The 23,203-nt window shown below is 39.4% G+C and overlaps 1 protein-coding gene and 1 pseudogene across 9 annotated transcripts in view; one reads left to right on the plus strand and one right to left on the minus strand.

The window, feature by feature from the left end:
- C2H9orf85 (chromosome 2 C9orf85 homolog) overlaps positions 1-23,203 on the plus strand; it is a 237,403-nt gene that overhangs the window by 63,736 nt on the left and 150,464 nt on the right. For 6 of the 9 annotated variants that reach the window (XM_053574994.1, XM_053574991.1, XM_053574992.1 and 3 more), the window contains one exon: positions 22,576-22,689. In XM_053574994.1, the coding sequence (XP_053430969.1) occupies positions 22,576-22,689 (114 nt within the window). Of the gene's footprint in view, positions 1-18,612; positions 19,351-22,575; positions 22,690-23,203 lie in introns of those variants that run through there. The other 3 variants (XR_008376717.1, XR_008376722.1, XM_053574995.1) reach the window with 3 other exon arrangements.
- On the minus strand, positions 807-1,928 carry LOC128574381 (TLC domain-containing protein 4-like; annotated as a pseudogene).

Below are 23,203 nucleotides of genomic sequence, written 5' to 3' on the forward strand. Positions count from 1 at the left end.
ACCCGAGGGCGGTACAGTGAGACTCTGTCTCTACAAAAAAAAAAAAAAAAACCAAGTGCCCTTAAATTATCATAGTCCTCTTTCTATAGAGAAAAATACCAATGGAGGTTAAGAGATTTCTGGAAAGATTAACCACTATATTTATATATTTTTATTCAGACCTTTAATATTTTATCCATGCTTATAAATAATGCAGAAGAAAAGCAGAAAGCTTAGAATGAAAACTGAATTTTAGTTTCTCTTTTCTAAGGGTAAAAAAAAAAATAAGAGGCCTAGACAGGTAGATTGCTTGAGCTCAGGAGTTTGAGACCAGCCTGAGCACAACTGAGACCCCATCTCTTAAAAAAACTAGCCAGGCATTGTGTCAGGCACCTGTGCTCACACATACTCAGGAGGCTGAAGCAAGAGGATCACTTGAGCCCAAGAGTTTGAGTTTGCTGCCAGCTATGACAGCACATTACTCTAACCCACGGTGACAAAGTAAGACTCTCAATGAAAAAACAAGACATTGGGGCGGCACCTGTGGCTCAGTGGGTAGGACGCAGGCCCCATATACTGAGGGTGGTGGGTTCAAACCCCATATACTGAGGGTGGTGGTGGTTGCTGTGAGCTATGACACTACAGCACTCTATTGAGGGCGATAAAGTGAGACTCTGTCTCTACAAAAAACAAACAAACAAACAAGACATTGAAAACCTGAATAACAGTTATTATTAATAAAGAAGCACAAAAGCATGCCAAGGGTTTATCCTATTAGAAGATAAAATGGTGAGTAGTAATGAAATTTGCTTATCAGTAGCACACCTTCAGTCAAGTTTTCCATTCTGAAGGCTATTTGGGCCTTTCTCTAGTCTGAAGAGAGAGATAACTGATACACCCTTTTGAAATTTTGATCATTCACATGACATTCATCACATCTAAAACAATACAGGAAGCAATCCAGGAAAATTGGATTAATAATCCAAGCCTTCTGTAGGGTTCTGTTCCTTACACAGAATAAAGGAGGCATTGAGGCGTCCGCATGATGAAGAGCACCACTATCACAAGTATTCCATTGATGACATGAGCTTTGGAACACTTAGGGTGTTTCAGAGCTTCAGAGAACCATCACTGAGACGCAAAAGGGCTGGAAAGTTCTGCAAGCAGGCGGAAATTCCCAGTGTAGGCCAGCACTCCATATTTCAGATACAAAGAAGTATGCATACAGCACTGCCCAATGATGAATTATAAAAAATTTGTCACCATCAGTGTAACTGGCTTATTGTACCCTCAATGAATCCCCAACAATAAAAAAAAAAAAAAATTTGTCACCAATCACTTTCTAATACAAAATGAGAATCAAGGCTCAGTGTCTGTGGCTCAAGCGGCTAAGGCGCCAGCCACATCTGAGCTGGCGGGTTTGAATCCAGCCCGGGCCCACCATACAACAATGACGGCTGCAACCAAAAAATAGCCAGGTGTTGTGGCAGGTGCCTGTAGTCCCAGCTATTTGGGAGGTAGAGGCAAGAGAATCACTTGAGCTCAGAAATTGAAGGTTGCTGGGAGCTGTGATGTTACGGCACTCTACCCAGGGCCACAGCTTGAGGCTCTGTCTCAAAAAAAAAAAAAAAAAATGAGAATCAACAAATCAGAAATGAGGTAGCCTGAAACAATAGCAATGTTCACATTCACCACTGATGGATCACCCCAAAGTGGCTCAGCTATAGTGGCTTCATCAAATAAGAAAATGTTCAGGCCAAAAACCCCAACCACTAAAGAATGGATTATAGATGCTACCCTTGAGTTCCATTTGATCTTTTCAGAGCTGAGACTATTAAAACCTGGAGATGCTTTTGCTGAAAACCAGTAACTTACAAAGGAAAAGAAGCTGAAAGTTGGAAAAGCTGATAACAGACATTGCTAATGGCCAGTTTTGTGTTGGTATTCATATTTCTTCAACCCACTTGATGCACCTGATTGTGTATCAGTCTCTAACAAGAAAGCTTTCCCTGGGTGTCCAAAGGTTTGCACTCACCCCCTTAGAGCCGAGATTCTGGAATCACCGCCAGGCAGACAGGGACAGCCTGAATCATGCAGCCAGAAATGCAAGTGGAACATGGGGCGTCCAGGTGATGTGGGAACCACAAGTCTCAGGACACCATCCTATAAAGATAATCTTTTATAACCAACCCCCTTCTTTTTTCAACCCCTGTTTTTATTTATTTTTATTTATTTATTATTTTTTTTTTTTTGTAGAGACAGTCTCACTCTATTGCTCTCAGTAGAGTGCCGTGGCCTCACACAGCTCACAGCAACCTCCAAATCCTGGGCTTAGGAGATTCTCTTGCCTCAGCCTCCCGAGTAGCTGGGACTACAGGCACCTGCCACAACACCCAGCTATTTTTTTGCTGCAGTTTGGCTGGGGCCGGGTTTGAACCCGCCACCCTCGGTACATGGGGCCAGCACCCTACGCACTGAGCCTCAGGTGCTGCCTCAACCCCTGTTTTTAAAAGGAAGAAATTCTATACCCCTAGAATTGTACTTAATAAAGAGTATCACTGTCCTCATTTTTCTTTTTTCTTTCTTTTTTTTTTTATAAATAGTACCTTTATTTTATTTATTTTATTTTTTTGCAGTTTTTTGGTTTTGTTTTGTTTTGGCTGGGGCCGGGTTTGAACTCACAACCTATGGCATATGGGGCCAGCGCCCTACTCCTTGAGCCCAGGCGCCACCCTGTCCTCATTTTTCAAAGTAAAGAAATCAGTGTACAGAGGGCACCAGATATACCTACCTACTATGGTTAAATTCATGACAGTACCTAATACTCCTTCCTTGGCACTGTATTATTATATTTGTCTGTTATTAGTTGGTATTCATTACTCGTATTTGTTGAGCAAACACTATGACACGAGTCTCCTTGCTATAACCATAGTCTCACAGCTATAACCATGATTTATAAATAGGTAATATTAAAAGAAAAATTTTAGACAAGCTTAACAGAATTTGATTGAGCAAAGAACGATTAAAGAGTCAGGCAGCCTCTAGAACCAGAATAGGTTCAGGGCAACTCCAGGGCTGCCACATGATCAGGTAACATTTATGGACAGGAAAAGGAGAGTGGAAATGAAGTACAGAGACAGTTGGATGGCACTTGCCTTACGTGAAACTGCTTTATACAGTTGGCTGTGAGTGAGTGAGATTTGCTTACTTGTTATAAGAGTAGATTATCGTTTGTTTATACATCAAGTTAGGTTATGATTCACTATATACAGAGAAATCTTTAGGCCAAACTTAAAAGACACACAGAGGCAGCAGCTTTAGACCACATTTACTTTTAACAGTAGCCATCTACTTTTACTACAGTACTTTTTTTTTGCGGTTTTTTTCCTGGGACAGGTTTGAACCCACCACCTCTGGTATATGGGGCTGGCACCCTACTCCTTGAGCCACAAGTGCCACCCTAGCCATCTACTTTTAAAGGGCAGTAACCGTTCAAGATGTACTTACTTTCACTGCTTAAGAGACTCAGCATGCTGCTCACTAAAAGGTCCCTGAGGAATAATGTGTGCCATGTGCCCTGATCAGTCTACACTTAGCTGTTGATCTCCATGTAATCTTAGATTCATGATTTAAGTGGCTAACTCTACACTCTGCATATTTTAAACACTAGCTTCTGTTTTGATGTATTGTAAAAATCAGTGAAAAAGAAAAATATAGCCGGGCGTTGTGGCGGGCGCCTGTAGTCCCAGCTACTCGGGAGGCTGAGGCAAGAGAATTGCTTGAGCCCAGGAGTTGGAGGTTGCTGTGAGCTGTGTGAGGCCACGGCACTCTACCAAGGGCCATAAAGTGAGACTCTGTCTCTACAAAAAAAAAAAAAAGAAAAAGAAAAATAAATGGATATTCTTTTAAATGAATTACACTGGAAAAATTTTTTGCTTTTTTTTGTTCTTTATTTTTATTTATTTATTTTGTGAAACAGAGTCTCACTATATCGCCCTTGGTAGAGTACTGTGTCGTCACAGCTCACAGCAACCTCAAACTCTTGGGCTTAAGTGATTCTCTTGCCTCAGCTTCCCAAGTAGCTGGGACTACAGGTACCCACCACAATGCCCGACTATTTTTTGTTGTAGTTGTCATTGTTGTTTAGCTGGCCTGGGCTGGGTTCGAACTTGCCAGCCCCGGTGTATGTGGCTGGCATCGTAACCACTGTGCTACGGGCCCCAAGCCTTTTTGTTCTTTAAAGGATGTGTTTATTTCAAGACATCTGAAAATTAAATGGTTCACTGTAAAATCTTCGAATAAAACAAGTGTCTAAATGAAAAAGGCATTAGTTTGTGTCATAATTGATTATTGAAATGGAAATGCTAAAGTTTTATATTTCATAATATAGGTTGAACATCCCAAGTCTGAAATTCAAAGTGCTCCAAAATCTGAAACTTCTTTTTTTTTTTGAGAGACAGAGTCTCACTTTATCGCCCTAGGTAGAGTGCTGTGGTGTTACAGCTCACAGCAACCTCCAGCTCTTGGGCTTAGGCAATTCTCTTGCCTCCGCCTCCCGAGTAGCTGGGACTACAGGTGCCTGCCACAATGCCTGGATATTTTTTTGTTGCAGTTTGCCTGGGACCGGGTTTGAACCCTCCACCCTCGGTATATGGGGCCGGTGCCCTACTCACTGAGCCACAGGCACTGCCCCAAATCTGAAACTTCTGGAGCCCCAAATCTGAAACTTCTGGAGTGTCAACATGATGCTCAAAGGAAATTCTCCTGGGAGCATTTCAGATTTTGGATTTTTGGATTTGGGATGGAAAATATCCCAAAAATCTAAAAAAAAAAAAAAAAAAAACAAAATACTGCTGGTCTCAATCATTTAGTATAAGCAATACTCAACCAGCAGTAGGATCATAGCCAGAGAAGGGTAGTGAACAAAGTTGAGTGCCTTAAGGATAGGCCATATCACAGAAAGAAACGGTATAGTCTATAAAAGTTATTGGTAAAAATTAGATATTTAATTTATGTGTTAGTGCCTAAAAACAGACTTTATAGTTTTGTTTGTACCACTTAAATTAATGTAGGCATTAGATGGTTTATAGGTTTATTTTATTTTATTTTATTTTTTTGCAGTTTTTGGCTGGGGCTGGGTTTTGAACCTGCCACCTGCAGCATATGGGGCCAGCGCCCTACTCCTTTGAGCCACAGGCGCCACCCCAGCCATTAGATTGTTTAAATGATAGATTTTCAGTTCCCTGCCCTACCCCTACCCCATGATTCAACCTTCATTTTTGTTATTAAGGTTATTATTAGACTACGTGGAAATAGAAGGTGTCATTCATGCCAGTTACATCCATTATGTTTTGTAAAGTGTATTGGTTAAAAGAGAAGGATTAGAGTTTTTAAATGTTGAATTAAATTTTGCAGTAAACTCTGAATGAGATTCCAATTAATGTAACTGAAATAAATATGTTACTAGAAATAAATACATTAAATACCATATTACTGTACTGGTGAAAGTTTGATTACAGACTGCTACAAAAGAACATAATAAATTAGGAAGGAAAAGAACTTGTTTAAAAATGTAACAGGAGAAGGGATCTTGAATGATTAAACCCTTCATTCTTAGCCTTTTCCTCTCTCTGGATACATACAGATACATATATACCTGTGTAATTTATTTGAAAATTCAGGTAGGTTTGCGATGGCAGAGGTTATTAGGATGAAGATGAGCAGACAATATGTGCTGTCTGCCAGAATGGAAGCACAATTAAAAGGTAGTGAAGACTTCAACTACAATTAAGGTCTTTTCTTTCTCCCTTCTGCCCCTATGAACACAGTAAAGATCAGCTATAAACAGCTGAGGAAAACTGTTCATTTGAGTACTTTTCCCCCCATAATACAGTGTGAATTCCATGAATAAGGATTAGGAATGGCATTGCAGAGAGTATGTCTTAGATCAATAGAGTATGTTTAGTAAAGATTGTTCTCTGAGATGTAGAAATAGCTTTGATATTATATAACCATCTTTTCCTGGTATTTTGGAAATGCAGTTTTACTTGTATGGTTTAATATCTCAGAGATTAAACCCTAAATCCTTTGCAGTTTGCATTTTCAGTGTAAAAGGTAGAAACCAAAATACTAAGAATTTCCTTAAAATGAGGAATTATACTCCATTGTGGGATTGTGAGAATTATTACTATTATTTTTTTTTTTTTCAGTTTTTGGCCGGGGCTAGGTTTGAACCCGCCACCTCTGGCATATGGGGCTGGTGCCCTATTCCGTTGAGCCACAGGCACTGCCCCAATTGTGAGAATTATTGCTGGAATTTGTCAGAGAATTTTTAGGAAGCTGATGCAGTTTGTAGAAGCAGGGTACATGGAAAGGAAAAGATGGCGAGTACTTAGATAGCCTTTCTGAGGTGGTTACATATAGTTGGGTTTAACTTTAACCCTAGAACTTAGTTTTTCTATTTTCTGATTGCATTTTAATTGGGTAGATAATTAGGATATTCATGTTGAACTTAATATTTTCAAAGCTCTGCCACATATATTGGGTTCTAATGCTAATAACAGCCCTATAGAGTTAGGAACTGCAGATGAGGAAGTGAGTGATCTTGGAAAATTAGGTGACTTAACCCTAGGCATAGCTAGTAAGCAGCAGATTCAAAATTAGAATCTGAATTTTTAAAATTTCATATTCTCTTATTCCTGGCTTTCATTTTAATCTATTCTTTTTTTTTTTTTTTTTTTTTTGTAGAGACAGAGTTTCACTTTATTGCCCTCGGTAGAGTGCCGTGGCATCACACAGCTCACAGCAACTTCCAACTCCTGGGCTTAGGCGATTCTCCTGCCTCAGCCTCCCGAGTAGCTGGGACTACAGGCGCCCACCACAACGCCCAGCTATTTTTTTGTTGTTGTTGTTGCAGTTTGGCCGGGGCTGGGTTTGAACCTGCCACCCTCGGCATATGGGGCCGGCGCCCTGCTCACTGAGCCACAGGCGCTGCCCCATTTTAATGTATTCTTAAGGTTTGACACAAAACCATCCACTATGACTTAAACAATTCCTATATTTTAAACTAACCAACACAAAGTATTGACTTAAAACATGAAAATACAACTATTAGAAAACCTTGTCTTGTTAGTAACGGTGGAGGGAAAAAGAGTAAACTTTCTCTTGTATAACCAAGTTTTCCATAAACTATAAGAACCACAAAACTAGAGGCTGGGCACAGTGGCTCATACCTCTAATCCTAGCACTCTGGGAGGCCGACGCAGGTGGGGGTGAATTGAACTCAGGAGTTCCAACTCAGGGCAAGAGTGAGACCCAGTCTCTACTAAATAGAAAAACTAGCCGGGTATTGTGGCAGGTGCCTGTAGTCCCAGCTACTGGGAAGGCTGAGGCAAGAGGATTGCTCAAGGCCATGAGTTTGAGGTTGCTGTGAGCTATGATGCCAGAGCACTCTACCCAGGACCACAGAGTGAGACTATCTCAAAAAAAAAAAAAAAAAAGAAAAGAAAGAAAGAAAGAAAAAAGAACCAGGAAACTGGACTGGATTTGAAAGATAATCACTGTACTTCATTTGTTTTATTAGAAACAAAAATTGTTTCTGGGAAAGAGTCCAGGTTAATGATGCAGGATATTATCCCAAGCATAGCTCTTTTAATTTCCAAACATAAAAAAGATTATTAGGGATGAGAGATAAGAAATTTGGTTCAATTTGCAATTATTTTGAATAGCATCCTCAATGTACAAGACACTGTGTTGTACATTATAGAAGTCTCTGACAACAAGAAATTTACAATTATTTACAATTTACAATAAAATTTACAATTATTATTAGGAGAGATGGGTCCACAGATAACACTTGGACAGGTTATAAGAGGTACTATGTGTAAGTAAAAGGGGAAGGAGACCCGGAGAATAGAGTTAAGGATGCAAAGGAATAATGAAGTGAAAGAACGAGAGATCAGTTTAGAAAAGACGTAAGTTAAAGGTAGAAGAGTGATAATAAACAATGTTTATAGAGGAGAACCCTGCAAGGAGAACACCAGGGAATGAAGGGAAGATGAACAAGAATCGTGTTTCCTTTCTTGCACAGTACAGATAATCACAAGCTGTCTTCAGTTCCACATAAATTTCTTTCCTCTCATTACATAACCTTTGGTGATCCATGCCCATTAACCAAAGTTGTTTATCAAAAGGAAGCTTTCGTGTATTTCAAATACATTCATTTAATGAAGAAAATCCAATACTTGGAATTTTGGTTTAGTGTCTGGATTTCTAGTTTTTAAAAACTGGGTTTTTTCCTTCTTCTAAACAGTCATATTCTGCAGTTTTATCTCCCTCCATGTGTACAAATGTGCGGCAATGCACGTTGGCCTCTTCACCTGTTCTTTTCAGTTCTCATATTTCTTATAATAGGGCTGAGGTGCTGAAGGTTAATTAGTGATAGGAGAATTGTGTCACCACATTCCAGATATATTAAAATGTCTGCAGTGGAATTTTGATATATAGTTCTTTACATCACATTTTATTATGTGCTGACTATAAATTCTGGCTTTATTCTTGCCCATGACCTCAGTCTTAATATTTTTGAAGGTGAAAGTTAAGAGTTTTTGTTGCTTCTATTGTTTGTTCACCAAGGCATGAAGACAACTTTTGGACATTGGGTTAGCAATCTTTGACTTAAAATTAGCTGCCTAAAATATTGAATAATTTTTATTTTTTATTTTTTTCTAAACTATTTTTGGTCAGAGGTGAATATTTTGTACTCTGAAGAATTATTTTAAGAACTTAAGAACTACCTAAGACAAGGTAATATAACCACTCCATTTACTTTCAAACACATACTTTAGAGACACAAGGAAGTAAGTTTTAATTTCATACACTCAAAGTACTTGGAAATGTGGGGATATTGTTTCCTTAAAAGCATTTTATAAATAGCATATGATGTAATCCATAGCATGGTTTTAGAATCTTCTTATGTGGAACACAGATTACTTAGAGCCATTGCAGGAAATGGGACTTTATGAAACTCTATCATGTTGAGTTTCTGTTATTTGTACAAGAGTGGAGTGACTCAGCTCTCTGTTTACAAAAGCACCTACTCATCACATACGTAAGAATACTACAAGTGGAGCTGAAATTATGGTAAAGGTTAAGGTGCAATAACAAGAAAATGAAGGCAGTGCCAGAAAAGTTGTAGCAGAGTAAAATAAAGCCTCTTAATTCTAAGAGAAAGTACTTGTCGGCTTTATGTCAGTCCCAGCGGAAGACCCAAAGAGGGTAGAGGAAAAATTTTACTTCCCTTACTTAAATCTTCCAGATGTTGGTATGCTTAATTATGGAATATAAAAGTTAATGTTGCTATCGCAACAAAGTCATCAAAAAAGTCTTAAGGGTTTTATTTTTGTTTTGTTTTGTTTTCTCCTTTGCAGTTTTTGGCCGGGGTTATGGGGCCAGTGCCCCACTCGGTTGAGCCACAGGCACCACCCTTTTTTTTTTTTTTTTTGACAGAACCCAAGGTGTCATCCTGGGTAGGGTGCTCTGGTATCACAGCTCACAGCAACCTTAAACTCCTGGGCTCAAGCAATTCTCGTGCCTGTGCCTAGTACCCTATTTCCCAAGTACCCTATTTCCCCGAAAATAAGACATCCTCCGAAAATAAGACCTACTTACAGGAAAGATAAGACGTCCTCAGAAAATAAGACCTAGTGCATCTTTGGGAGCACACCTTAAAATATTTTCGGGGAAACAGGGTAGCTGGGACTACAGGCGCCTGCCACAATGCGTGGCTATTTTTTTTGTTGCAGCCATCATTGTTTGGCAGGCACAGGCTGGATTTGAACCCGCCAGCTCAGGTGTATGTGGCTGGTGCCTTAGCCGCTTGAGCTACAGGTGCCGAGCCTGGTTTTTTTCATTTTTAACTGTGAATTGTGGAGGTGACAAAGACAGTGATTACTAGTATAATTTGATGCCACTTTTATTATTCATGTAAGGTGCCAGCACTTTTGATACCCTTTATAAAGAGTGAGACTTACAAAAGTTAAGGTGACTTTCAAACATTCTATGGTAAAGACAAGGCAAGACTGGGCTAGATTCTAGGTCTGCAGTTTACCAGTCTAATCCAGTGGTCTTTCCCTACGTATTTAGACCTATTTAATAGATCTTTCCCTATTTATTTTCAAAATAACATAATATTTTCCAGTACTTACAATAATTCTGTCCCTAATTTTCATCTTAAATATATAGTGAATATTTATTGTCTTTTTGAAAGCACATGTAGTGAGAATAAGAAGTTTGTCAGGCTTGGGTGGACATGACACAGCTAGTCTGGTCATTTTAGGTCCTAAATGACCTTCTCCTCCTGTCTGTCATTCTTATTGTTTTGTAAATTTAGCCCACACACCCCCCCCCAAGATGCCCATCTTGAATAGTTTAAGAAGATGGATTTAGGAAATTGACTTTTGAATCAGAAATGTTGTACTGGGTAAGAGTTATGCTGATTATTACTTAAAATAAAGGTTACTGTGGTCTTTGCTTTAGGAGAATTGATTTAGGGTAACTTTTGAATTGGAAATATGGTAATAGATTGTCATTGAGTTGTGCTGATTATTATTTAAAGTAACCTTTATGTGTAAAACTATAATTCTGGAACTGGAAGAACAGAACCGTCTTGGAGAGGCTACTCTCACTGTTCTCCAGAATCTTGGCCTTCTGACAAGTAAAGCTTGGAGGACCTATCCCCGTCTCTGCATATTGCTGACACAGTGACAGGCTCTTGGACTCTTCTTGCTGTTCGGTAACATTTTAATTAGTTTTTCTGTCATTTTGTTTTGTGAGAATTTTGTATGTTTGTTTTTGAAACGTAATCTTGCTCTGTTGCCCCAGACTAGATTGCCATGGCTTTAGTCTAGCTCACAACAACCTCAAACTCCTGGGTTCAAGTGATCCTCCTGCCTCAGCCACCCAAGTAGCTGGGACTATAGGCACCTGCCACAATGCTTATCTAATTTCTCTATTTTTGGCAGAGAAGGGGGTCTTGCTCTCGATCAGGCTGGTCTTAAACTCCTGGGTTCCAAGGATCCTCCTGCCTTGGCCTCCCAGAGTGCTGAGATTACAGACAGGAACCACTATGCCTGGCCTCTTTTTGTGTATTTCATTGTAAAAAAAAAAAAAGATACGGTAATATTTTTTAAAAAGTATATTACTGTCTCCTTTATCAGTAACATAGTGTTTTTACTTGACCAGTTTCCACTAAAATGATTAGTTGAGATATATGCCGTCAGGATGGCTTTATTGTTTCCAGGAATTGTACTCCACAGAAAAATGAAAAGAAAGTGAACTCTCATTATTTTAGCATCTCTGAAGTTTTCTTATCAATGGACTCCCTATTCAAGGGAAATTAGGACATTTATATTTAGGTGAATTTAAAGTTTGTGTCTATCACTATAAGGAAAAAGTTAAAGTTTTTCCCTTGAGATTCCTATACGTTGAGTCTATAAAACCAGTTTGAGAAAAAAAGGCATACAAATTTTAGTATGTGCACATGTGTACATGGGAGTCATACAAACTACAGAAGAAATTCAATGGCAAGATGGTTGGCACTTTTATATCATCTTAAGGTTATGGAAGGCATAGAGCTCCTCAGAGCATGGCAAAGCAGGTTATGGCAGGACGAGAAAAGGAGCCACGTGGCTGGCAAAGGCGGTCTGGATTATGCAGATGAAACCCCGCGGCTACCAGCCCCTCAGTTCCTGTAGTAAATACTTCCGTCAGAAGGTTAAAGGTGTCAGCCTCTTCTTTAATGTTAATCTTTCCTAGATCCGTACTTGGGGGTCTTCAGAGAAAGCCTGCTTGCATCTATGTTTACTTCACTTTATTTCCTCTACAGATGCAAATGTCTCTCCCAAAAGAGCTTTGCAGGGCTGCTTCAGTTTGCTTGCCTTATGAACAGCCACAAGGAAAATACATCAGAGAAGCATATTTTGGACTGAAATATTTTGGTTTCCTAAATTCACCATAAATTTCATAAGGAAAAAGCCCAGGAGTGATTAAAGAATTTACAGACATTTTGATACTTCTTAGGTTTTATGACAACTTGGAATGCATATCTCCTACCATTAAAATAATATCTAAATCAGGGGGCGCCTGTGGCTCAGTGGGTAAGGCGCTGGCCCTTTATACTGAGGGTGTCGGGTTTGAACCTGGCCCTAGCCAAGCTGCAACAAAAAAATAGGCGGGCATTGTGGCGGGTTCCTGTAGTCTAAGTCTGGGTTGAGGCAAGAGAATCACCTAAGCCCAGGAATTGGAGGTTGCTGTGAGCTGTGACACTACAGCACTCTACCGTGGTAAGTGAGAATGAGACTCTGATAGAGACTCTTGATAGAATGAGACTCAGTTTCTAAAAAATAATAATAATAATATCATCTAGATCATGCTCATACTTAAGATCAAGATTCTTTGGACCTGTAAATATATTAATGTGGAAAAAAAATGCAGTAACTATTGTTTCCAGACCTCTTTTCACTGTAATCTCCATTAGGGCTAAAGCCTGGATTAAGAATTTTTTGTTTGAATAGCCGGGCGTTGTGGCGGGCGCCTGTAGTCCCAGCTACTGGGGAGGCTGAGACAAGAGAATCGCTTAAGCCCAGGAGTTGGAGGTTGCTGTGAGCTGTGTGAGGCTACGGCACTCTACCGAGGGCTATAAAGTGAGACTCTGTCTCTACAAAAAAAAAAAAAAAAAAGAATTTTTTGTTTGTTTGTTTGTTTTGGAGTTTTGGCTGGGGCCGAGCTTGAACCCACCACCCCCAGAATATGGGGCAGGCACCCTACTCCTTGAGCCACAGGCGCTGCCCTGGATTAAGAGTTTTTTAAAGAAGGCACACTGAGATGCCACTTAATTTTTTTGCAGTTTTTGGCCGGGGGCCACGTTTGAACCTGCTACCTCCCGTATATGGGGTGGTATATGGGGCCGGTGCCCTACTCCTTTGAGCGACAGGTGTCACCCTGAGATGCCAGTTTTTTTTTTTTTTTTGACCAGGGCTGGGTTTGAACCCACCACCTCTGGTATATGGGGCCAGCGCCTTACTCCTTGAGCCACAGGCACTGCCCGAGATGCCACTTTTGTGACAGAGAAACTAGAAGGTTGTAAAGTTCTAACATTTATATAATTTACATTTTGTGGATATCTTTTCCATTTATAAAAAAGGAAAAATGTCATTTTTTTATTGTATATATGTATATGCCTTGCTGTAAGATAGATATATTCAGAGCTACTCTCCTAACAAAATGTAATTGATTTGCAGAAGAATTTAAATTTGAAAAAGTGTAATTGCCTTTAGCAATAGCATTCTTGATGTTCTCCAAATTGTCCGTTATACCCTCTACCAGCAATAGCAATGCTGGAGTATCCAAGCTTGAATGTCAAGGCAATATTACTTTGATGTAGGTCAGGAGTTCTCAAATGATTGTGTAAATAGAATTTCTAGAAGAGTTTAACTGACAAATGCTTTTTTTTGCAGTTTTTGGCCAGGGCAGGGTTTGATCCCGCCACCTCCGGCATATGGGACTGGCGCTCTACTCCTTTGAGCCACAGGCGCTGCCCGAACTAACAATTCTTGAGACACATTCCCAAAATGTTTATGTTTATGTAAAGAACGCACAGATCTGAGGAATCTGCATTTTAATAAGCTTTGTGTTCTTGTGACTAGATGAGTTAGAAAATGTAGAATCAGGATCTTTTGACTCCACATTCCCCAAAAAGTCTGCCATCTTAATCCTACTTTACATGTAAATTGGAACACCCACAGTTCTGAGACTACAGTTTTATCTGTGCATTACCAGTTTGAATATTTAAGGATTTGTTTATCCCAGGGGTCTAGTATGAAGCAAAATATTCATAGAAATGAAAACATATTCTAATTGTCTTGAAGCCTCAGATGAACCTAACCAAGACAAACTTCTTCATCATTTTTTTTTTTGCAGTTTTTGGCCAGGCCTACTTTTGAACCCACAACCTCTGGTATATGGGGTGGGCACCCTACGCCTTTGAGTCACAGGCGCCACCCCTTCGTCATTATTTTAAAAGTTGAAAAACATCGAAGCTGAAAAACATTGTGAAAATCTTCCTAATCCTTTTGGATTATTAGAATTTTATTCATGTATATTCTAATGGTATAAAAGTTTTTTAATATGTATTTTTTATTGCAGAGTAATGAACTACAGCTTTTGGGGAGTTTTTTGTTGTTTTTGTTTTTGTTTTTTGAGACAGAGTCTCACTATGTCGCCCTTGGGAGAGTGCCATGGCGTCACAACTCATACATAGCAACGTCAAACTACTGGGTTTAAGCAATTCTCTTGCTTCAGCCTCCTAAATAGCTGGGACTACAGATGCCTCCCACAATGCCCAACATTTTTGTTGTTGTTATTGCAGTTGTCATTATTGTTTAGCTGGCCCTGGCCGGGTTGGAACCTGCCACCCTCAACCTGCCACCCTCAGAGCATGTGGCTGGTGCTGTAACCACTGTGCTATGGGCGCTGAGCCAAAGTACAGCTTTTTGGAATGCTAAAACACAATCACAAACATACCAAAATAATTTAATAAAAAATTTTGGGTAATTATTTTCATTTCAATCAGATATCAAAGAGATTTTATTTTTAAAAAGAATTCTAATTTATTTTTCCCGACCAGGGACCTCGAGTTGTAATTTTCGTGAAGTAAAATTTACCATTTGTAATGTGCAGTTTTTAAAGTTTTGATTGTGATGTTGATCTCACAACTGTACACGTTCATAACAGTCAAAATATGAACAATTTCCATTCCCCTCAACTTTCCTTCACGTCACTCCGTAGTCCCTCTTCCTTCACTTCCAACCCCTGGCAAACACTGATCTGTTTTTTTCTCTGTACTTTTGCCTTTTCCAGAATGTCATCTCTGTGAAATCATATAGTCTGTAGTATTTTGATTCTGGCTTGTTTAGCATCACATAATAAATTTGAGATCATCCCTGTACTGTGAGTACTGTGAATCAGTAGTCAGTCCATTTTATTGTTGGGTAGTATCACATTGTAAGGATGCGGTTGATGGACATTTTGCTTTTGCTCATTTGGGGTAATTATGAATTGTGCTGCCATAACATTCATGTATAGGGTTTTATATGAACATACGTTTTCAGTTTGCTTGGGTAGATATTGGAGGGGCATGGGAAAACTTGCTCTTTTCCCCAAAAAGTTCACTGAAAGATCAATTCACAACTAAAGCAGATTAATCAATTAATTACTTAATTGAAGTGGATTATTTTGAAATAGGCACATGGGGACCAAGTGTGATTACCCAGCGTCTCAATGATGGTCAGATACTTTAATAGATGCCTTTTATGATGGGGGGAGTTTGTAGAATATAGATGCAACAAGTGGTTGCTAGGGGAGGATGAATAAATGGTGAAAAAAGATTGACTTGTAAATTAGTCTGAGAGACGGGTTGGCTAGCATTTGGGTGAGGAAAGGAAGTTGGTTGCCCCCCTCTGATCTTTTGATCAGGTTAGTTGGATTTCTGATCACCAATAGCCTTTTAATTCAAAGTATCCTCTTTTTTTGAGGCAGAGACTCACTGTGGTGCCCTGAGTAGAGAGCTCTGGCATCATAGCTCACAGCAACCTGAAGCTCTTGGATTCAAGTAATTCTCTTGCCTGAGCTTCCCAAGTAATTGGGATGACTGGCACCCACCACAATGCCTGGGGCTGTTTTTTAGAGACGTGATCTCACTCTTGTTCAGGCTGGTTTCAAACTCCTGAGCTCAAGGGATCTACTGCCTGGGCTGTCCAGAGTGCTAGGATTACATGCGTGAGCCACCATGCCCAGCCTTAAAGTACTGTTTATAACGAATAGTCATGAGGGTGAAATTTCCTTAGTTCCTTTAGTTTCTAGCAGTGAGTTTTGCCAAGTTATGTTAAGAGTATGTTTATAGGAGACTTACAAGTTATTTTCAAAGTGGTTGTATCTATTGAATTCTTACCAGCAGTATATGGGGGTTTCTGATGTTCTGCTTTCTCAACAATGCTTAGGATTGCAAAGGTTTTGTTTTGTTCTATTTTAGTGATAAATGAGTTAGGGGTACCTCATTGTAACTTTAATTTGCATTTCTTTGGCCATTGATGGTAAGCATCTTTTTTTTTTTTGAGACAGAGCCTCAAGTTGTCGCCCTGGGTAGAGTGCTATGGCATCACAGCTCACAGCAACCTCCAACTCCTGGGCTCAAGTGATTCTCCTGCCTCTGCCTCCCAAGTAGCTGGGACTACAGGTGCCCGACACAACGCCCGGCTATTTTTTGGTTGCAGCCATCATTGTTGTTTGGTGGGCCCAGGATGGATTCAAACCCACCAGCTCATGTGTATGTGGCTGGTGCCTTAGTCACTTGAGCCACAGGAGCTGAGCCAACATCTTTTTTTCTATTGTTGTTGCAGTTTGGCTGGGGTCGGGTTCGAACTCACCACCCTCAGTATATGGAGCTGGTGCCCTACTCACTGAGCCACAGGCACCAGCCGGTAAACATCTTTTAATGTGCTCATTTTGCATCCCTATTTCTTCCTTGGTGGCATTTCTGTCCAGATTTTTAGCTCCTGTTTTTATTGAATTATTTTGTTTTCTTATTGAGTTTTGCATGTACTTTGTATATTATGGGTACAAATCAGATATGAGTTTGTCAAATATTTTCTGCCAGCCTCTAGCTTGTTTTTTCATTCCCTTTGAAAGCACATTTAGTAAGAGTAGGATGGAGTCTGCCAGGCTAGGGCCGACACGACACAGCTGGTTTGGTCACCTGTCTTTCATTCTTACTGTTGAAGGAGCTAAGGAAATTTTGCCCCAAAATATGACTTCTTGTTGTAAAGATTACTTTGAATGAAAGGCCATTCATAATTATGAAACATTAAACGAAGCTTTTCCTCTATCTACCTAAAATCTGGAGGGGCTGCTGGCCTCCTTATCACATGCTAATAGACCTGGCTCCAAGGTCATTTGAAAAACAATATCTGTCTCTCAGGTTAATTTACAAATCAATCTGTTTCCCTCTATCTACCTGCCCCCATGCCCCCTCCCTCCCAAAAAAACCACTTACTGCACCTATACTTTCCACATTCTCCCCCCTCCCTTCCAAAAGCCATCTATGCAGTTCTCCTAACCATCATTCTTGTGGTTTCCCCAATGTGCATGGTTTTTGGAAATAAATCTTTCTCTTACTAATGTACCATAATTGTGAGTTGATCTTTCAGCGAACCAACCAAAGGGAAAAGGGCAAGTTTCGCTGCAATGCCTACACTGTTTCGTGAATTTAACTCTCACCCTAAAGATGCCCATCTTGTATAGGAATTAACTTTTGAATTGGAAATGTTGTAATAAATTGTCATTGAGTTGTGCTGATTATTACTTAAAATAGGGTTTTTGTGGTCTTTATTGTGAACCATTATGTATATAACTTGTGATTTTGGAAATGAAAAAACAGAACAGTCTTGGAGTGGCTACTCTCACTATTCTCCAGAATCACTGGCCTTCTGACAAAGTTTGGTGGACCTGTCCCTATCTCTATTAATTGGCTGACAGTAATGGGCAGCCCAGACCCTCTTCATCTGTAACACCTTAATAGTGTTTTATGAAGAAAAAAAGTTTCTTATTTTGATAACATATAAATTCTTATCTAATAAATAAGAATTTATATGTTATTGAGCAAATGTGTTCACTGCCTAATGCACACAGAAGCCATTACCATGTGGCACTTGCTTTTAAGAAAAGAAAGGCGCTAAGTCCAGGCATGGTGACTCACACCTGTAATCCTTGCACCCTGGTAGGTTGAGGCTGGTAGTTTGCTTGAGCTCAGGGCAGTCTGCACAGGAGTGAGACCCTGTCTCCACTAAATATAGAAAAAACTAGGCAGGCATTATGGCAGGCACCTGTAGTCCCAGCTACTCAGGAAGGTGAGCCAAGAGGATTGTTTGAGCCCAAGAGTTTGAGGTTGCTGTGAGCTATTACTCCATATCACTCTAAGGTGAATGAGACTCCATCCCAAAAAAATGAAAATAAGAAACAAAGGCATAATTGCAAAACTAGACAACAGGGGGAAAAGGAGTGGGCTCAAATCTATCTCCCCAGTTTGGGATCTGGGGCAAGTTTTTGGGCTCAAGGGTAAGGAAAAAGATTTAGGAATGTTGGCTTGGCAGGGTCTGAGTTGACCACTTATGGTTTGTTGAGGCAGATTTTAGTTAGTCTCAGATCTTCCGGTTCAATGGACCCTTCACTTCTGAAGGAGTTTCAGCCTTCAAGTTCCAGTCATGTCTTAGTCTTCTTGGTTCTGAGGGGAGGAATTGTTGGCTCTGGATCTTGGTAGGTAGGGGTCAAAGCTTTTTCGATTGTGTGTGCCCAGGCTACCAGCCTTGCAGTTTTTGTCTCTGTTGTACCTATAAGGTAACTCCACATTTTATTATCAATGGAGTAGACCAAATTTGGGCTTTTCCCTCATGGTTTGTTATTGTAATGAGAAATCATTGACTACTTGAGTGTTGCAAATAGTGTTTCCTATGTATTATTCTAGAAGTTGTATAATTCTTCTTTTTATATTTGAGTTTATAAGCCATTTTCTGTTAATTTTAGGGATATCTGATTGTTCCAACATCATTTGTTGAAAAGATGAGCTTTTGCATTCAATTCCTTTGTACTGCCTTGAAAATCCAAGTGAGCGCATCAACCTACTCACAAGCCATCTTATGGAATTGGAAAAAGAACAATCTAACCTTAAACCCAACAGAAGAAAAGAAATAACCAAAATTAAATCAGAGATTAATGAAATTGAAAACAAAAAAGTCATTTAGAAAATTAACATAATAAGTTGATTTTGGAAAAAGTAAATAAAATTGATGAACCTTTGGCCAGAAACAGAAAAATGAAGTCTCTAGTAACCTCAATCAGAAACAATAAAGGAGAAATAAAAACGGATGCCACAGAGATACAAGAGATTATCTCTGAATAACAGAAGAAACTGTAGACCCAGAAATTTGATAATGTGGAGGAAATGGGTCAATACTTGGAATCACACCCTCTCCCTAGACTTAATCAAGAACAACAGACCAGTTTCAAGCACTGAGATCAAAGAAACAAAAAAAATCTCCCAACAAAAAAAATGCCCTGGTCCAGATGGCTTCACACCAGAAATTCTATCACAGCTTCAAAGAGTTTATACCCATTCTACAAAAAATTCCAAAAATTGAGAAGGGAGGACGTTCTGTAAAGCAAACATCACCATGATATCAAAACCAAGAAATGACCCAACTAAAAAGGAGAACTTCAGACCAATTTCATTAATGAATATAGATGCAAAAATTCTCAATAAAATCCTAGCCAAATCGGGGCGGCGCCTGTGGCTCAGTGAGCAGGGCACCGGCCCCATATGCGAAGGGTGGCTGGTTCAAACCCAGCCCCGGCCAAACTGCAACAAAAAAATAGCCGGGTGTTGTGGCGGGCACCTGTAGTTCCAGCTACTCGGGAGGCTGAGGCAGGAGAATCGCCTAAGCCCAGGAGTTGGAGGTTGCTGTGAGCTGTGTGATGCCACCACACTCTACCGAGGGTAATAAAGTAAAACTCTGTCTCTACAAAAAAAAAAAAAAATCCTAGCCAAATGATTACAGCTTCTAATCAAAGTCTGGTAGCCAGGCATTGTGGCGGGTGCCTGTAGTCCCAGCTACTCAGGAGGCTGAGGCAAAAGGATCACTTGAGCCTAAGAATTTGAGGTTGCTGGAGGTGGCGCCTGTGGCTCAAAATGTAGGGCACCGGCCCCATATGCCGGGGGTGGCAGGTTCAAACCCAGCCCCGGCCATAAACTGCAAAAAAAAAGAATTTGAGGTTGCTGTGAGCTGCAACGCCAAGGCACTCTACTGGGGGCTACAAAGTAAGGCCCTGTCTCAAAAAAAAATAATAAATAAATAAAAAGTGGTCTGAGCAGAAAACACGGGTGTGCATTATACCTAACAGCACATTATACATGATAAAACATGGCAAATGGTGTCAAATTTTGTAAAAGCTTTTTTCATATCTTTTGAAATAATCATACAGTTTTTCTGCCTTTGAACATTGCTTTGGTGAATTTCATTTATTGGTTTTTGAATGTTGAACCATCTTTGTATTCTTGGAATAAGTCCCACTTGGCCATGAAATTTGTATGAATTGCTAGTTTTTATACATTGTTACATTTGCTTTACTAAAATTTTGTGATACATTTTTATATTTATGTTGTTGGAGATACAAGTTTGTAGTATTGTCTTTTTTTTTTTTTAATCTTGATATTAAGACCTCATCAAATAAGTTGAAAATCTTCCTTCTTATGATGTTTTCGGGGAGGGTTAGTGTATAATTTGTAACAGTTCTTAAATTGTTGATAGAATTAATCAGTGAAACCATTTTGGGCCTGAAGTTTAGTGATTTTTTAAACTATGATTACATTTTTCTTCGATGAATTTTGATTTTATATCTTTCCAAAGATTTGTCCGTTTCAACAGCTATTGGATTTATGTACATAGAGTTGATGGTAAAAATGTTCTTTTTTTTCTGAGACAGAGTGTCACTCGGTCTCTCTAGGTAGAGTGTCCTGGTGTCCTAGCTCACAGCTACCTCAAACTCTTGGGCTTGCGCAATCCTCTTGCCTTAGCCTCCCAAGTAGCTGGGACTACAGGCTTCATTTTCATGTTTTCAATATTATTATTTTCTGTTCTTATCATTACTTCTCTCTTCCTTTTGCTTTACTTTAAGGCTGGACATAATGGCTTGCACATGTAATCCTACCACTCTGACAGGCTGAGGTGGATGGATTGCTTGAGCACAGGAGTTCAAGACCAACCTCAGCAAGAGCCAGTCCCTGTCTCTAAAACTAGCCAGGTGTTGTGGTGGGCACGTGTAGTCTGGGCTACTTGAGAAGCTGATGCAAGAGAATCACTTGAGCCAAAGAGTTTGAGGTTGCTGTGAGCTATGATGCAATGGCACACTACCAAGGGTGACAAAGTGATACTGTGACCAAAAAAAAAAAAAAGTGGAAGTTTTGATAATTTATCTTGTTTAATACAATTTTTAATTATATATATTTCCCAAGAACAACTCCAGTTTCATTGTGCAAATTTTGAGGTTGTATTTTCATTGTCATTCAAAGTATTTTCTAATTTTTCTTGTGAGTTCCTGTTTGACCTATAAGTTATATATATAAATCTTTAAGTCAGTACTACGCAGTCTAGATTACTGTAGGTTTGTAGTATGATTTGAAATGAGAAAGTGTGTGGATCCTTCTGTTTTATTCTGTCTTTTAAGATGTTTTGGCTATCTTGGGTCTCTAGAATTTCCTTATGAACTTTAGAGTTAGCTTGCTAATTTCTGCAGGAAATTTTAATAGAGAGTGCACTGCATGTATAGATCAGTTGGGGTAGTATTGCTGTCTTCCAATATTATAAGAAGTCTTCCAGCCAGGCATGGTGGCTCACACCTATAATCCCAGCACTTTGGGAGGCCAAGACCGGTGGATTGTCTGAGCTTATGGGATTGAGACCAGCCAAAGCAAGAGCAATACCCCATCTCTAAAAATAGCCAGGCGTTGTAGCCGGCACTTATAGTCCCAGCTACTAGGGAGGCTGAGACAAGAGAATCACTTGAGCCCGAGAGTTTGAAGTTACTGTGAGCTATGGTACCATGGCATTCTACCAAGGGTGACAAAGTGACTCTTGTCTCAAAAAGAGAAGAAATCTTCCAATCCATAAACACCAGATACCTTTCCATAGCATTAGGTCTAGTTTCTCTCAAAGTATTGTAGTTTTTGTTGTATTGGTCTTGCATTTCTTTTGTAAATCTAAGTATTTTATTCCTTTTTGGATTATATATAATAGAAATACAATAGGTTTTTGTATATTGATCTTGTTTTAACACATGTTTACATTTTATTTATGTATTTATTTATTTTTTAGAGACAGAGTCTCACTTTGTCACGCTTGGTAGAGTGCTGTGGTGTCACAGCTCACAGCAACCTCCAGCTCTTGGGCTTTGGCGATTCTCTTGCCTCAGCCTCCCGAGTAGCTGGGACTAAGGCACCTGCCACAACATCTGGCTACTTTTCTGTTGCAGTTTGGCTGGGGCCGGGTTGGAACTCGTCACCCTCGGTATATGGGGCTGGTGCCCTACTCACTGAGCCACAGGCGCTGCCCAACAGTTTTACATTTTCTAGTTTTCTATACTTTAACAGCCTTATGAAAGTAGATAATAAATATGTATTTATTATCTGTAATAAACTATTATCTATCTATAAACTTTTATCAAAAAATACTAGATTAATTTTAAAAGCAACATAAGATAAATATCTGAGATTAAAATCTAGGAATTTTAATTTTTTTTTTTTTTGGCCGGGGCTAGGTTTGAACCTGCCACCTCCGGCATATGGGACCGGCGCCCTACTCCTTGAGCCACAGGCGCCGCCCGAATTTTAATTTTTTATTTTAGGCTTTTCACGTATGCATTGAGTCATACCCTTTAACAAATAAATCTTGAGTGATTAGTAAAAATTAATATTTGATTCTTTTTCACTTCTAGTGTTAAATGTTTACAAAAGACAGTGAAAGATTCTTATCACATAATGTGTAGACCATGTGCCTATGAACTTGAAGTTTGTGCAAAATGTGGAAAGAAAGAAGACATTGTTATTCCGTGAGTATTTCCTTTTATGTTTGGATTTTATTCTTAGTAATTGATATATAACTTTTCTTTTAGTGAGGTGTTCTGTAACTTAGTCTAAAATTGCGCTATATCTCAAATGTAGACTTTCTCTGCCTGTCATTACAGTAATACTTTATATTTTTAGGAAAATAAAATATTTATTAAGTTCACATTCATTACAAAAGAATTACATTGTATATCACAACTTCTGTTAAATTCTTTTTTTTGAGACAGTCGTGCTTCTGTTGCCCAGGCTAGAATGCCATGACATCAACCTAGTTCACAGCAACCTCGAACTCTAGAGTTCAAATGATCCTTGAACCTCAGTGTCACCCCTACACCATCCAGCAGCTGTAACTACAGGTGTCACCACAACACCTGGCTGATTTTTTCTATTTTTAGTTGTCATGGGGTCTCACTCTCGCTCAGGCTGATCTTGAACTCCTGAGCTCAAGACATCTACCAGCCTCACCCTCCCAGAACATTGGGATTATAGCCATGAGCC

The sequence above is a fragment of the Nycticebus coucang genome, chromosome 2 (assembly GCF_027406575.1).
Source record: "Nycticebus coucang isolate mNycCou1 chromosome 2, mNycCou1.pri, whole genome shotgun sequence".
In the NCBI taxonomy this organism is placed as follows: Eukaryota; Metazoa; Chordata; class Mammalia; order Primates; family Lorisidae; genus Nycticebus; species Nycticebus coucang.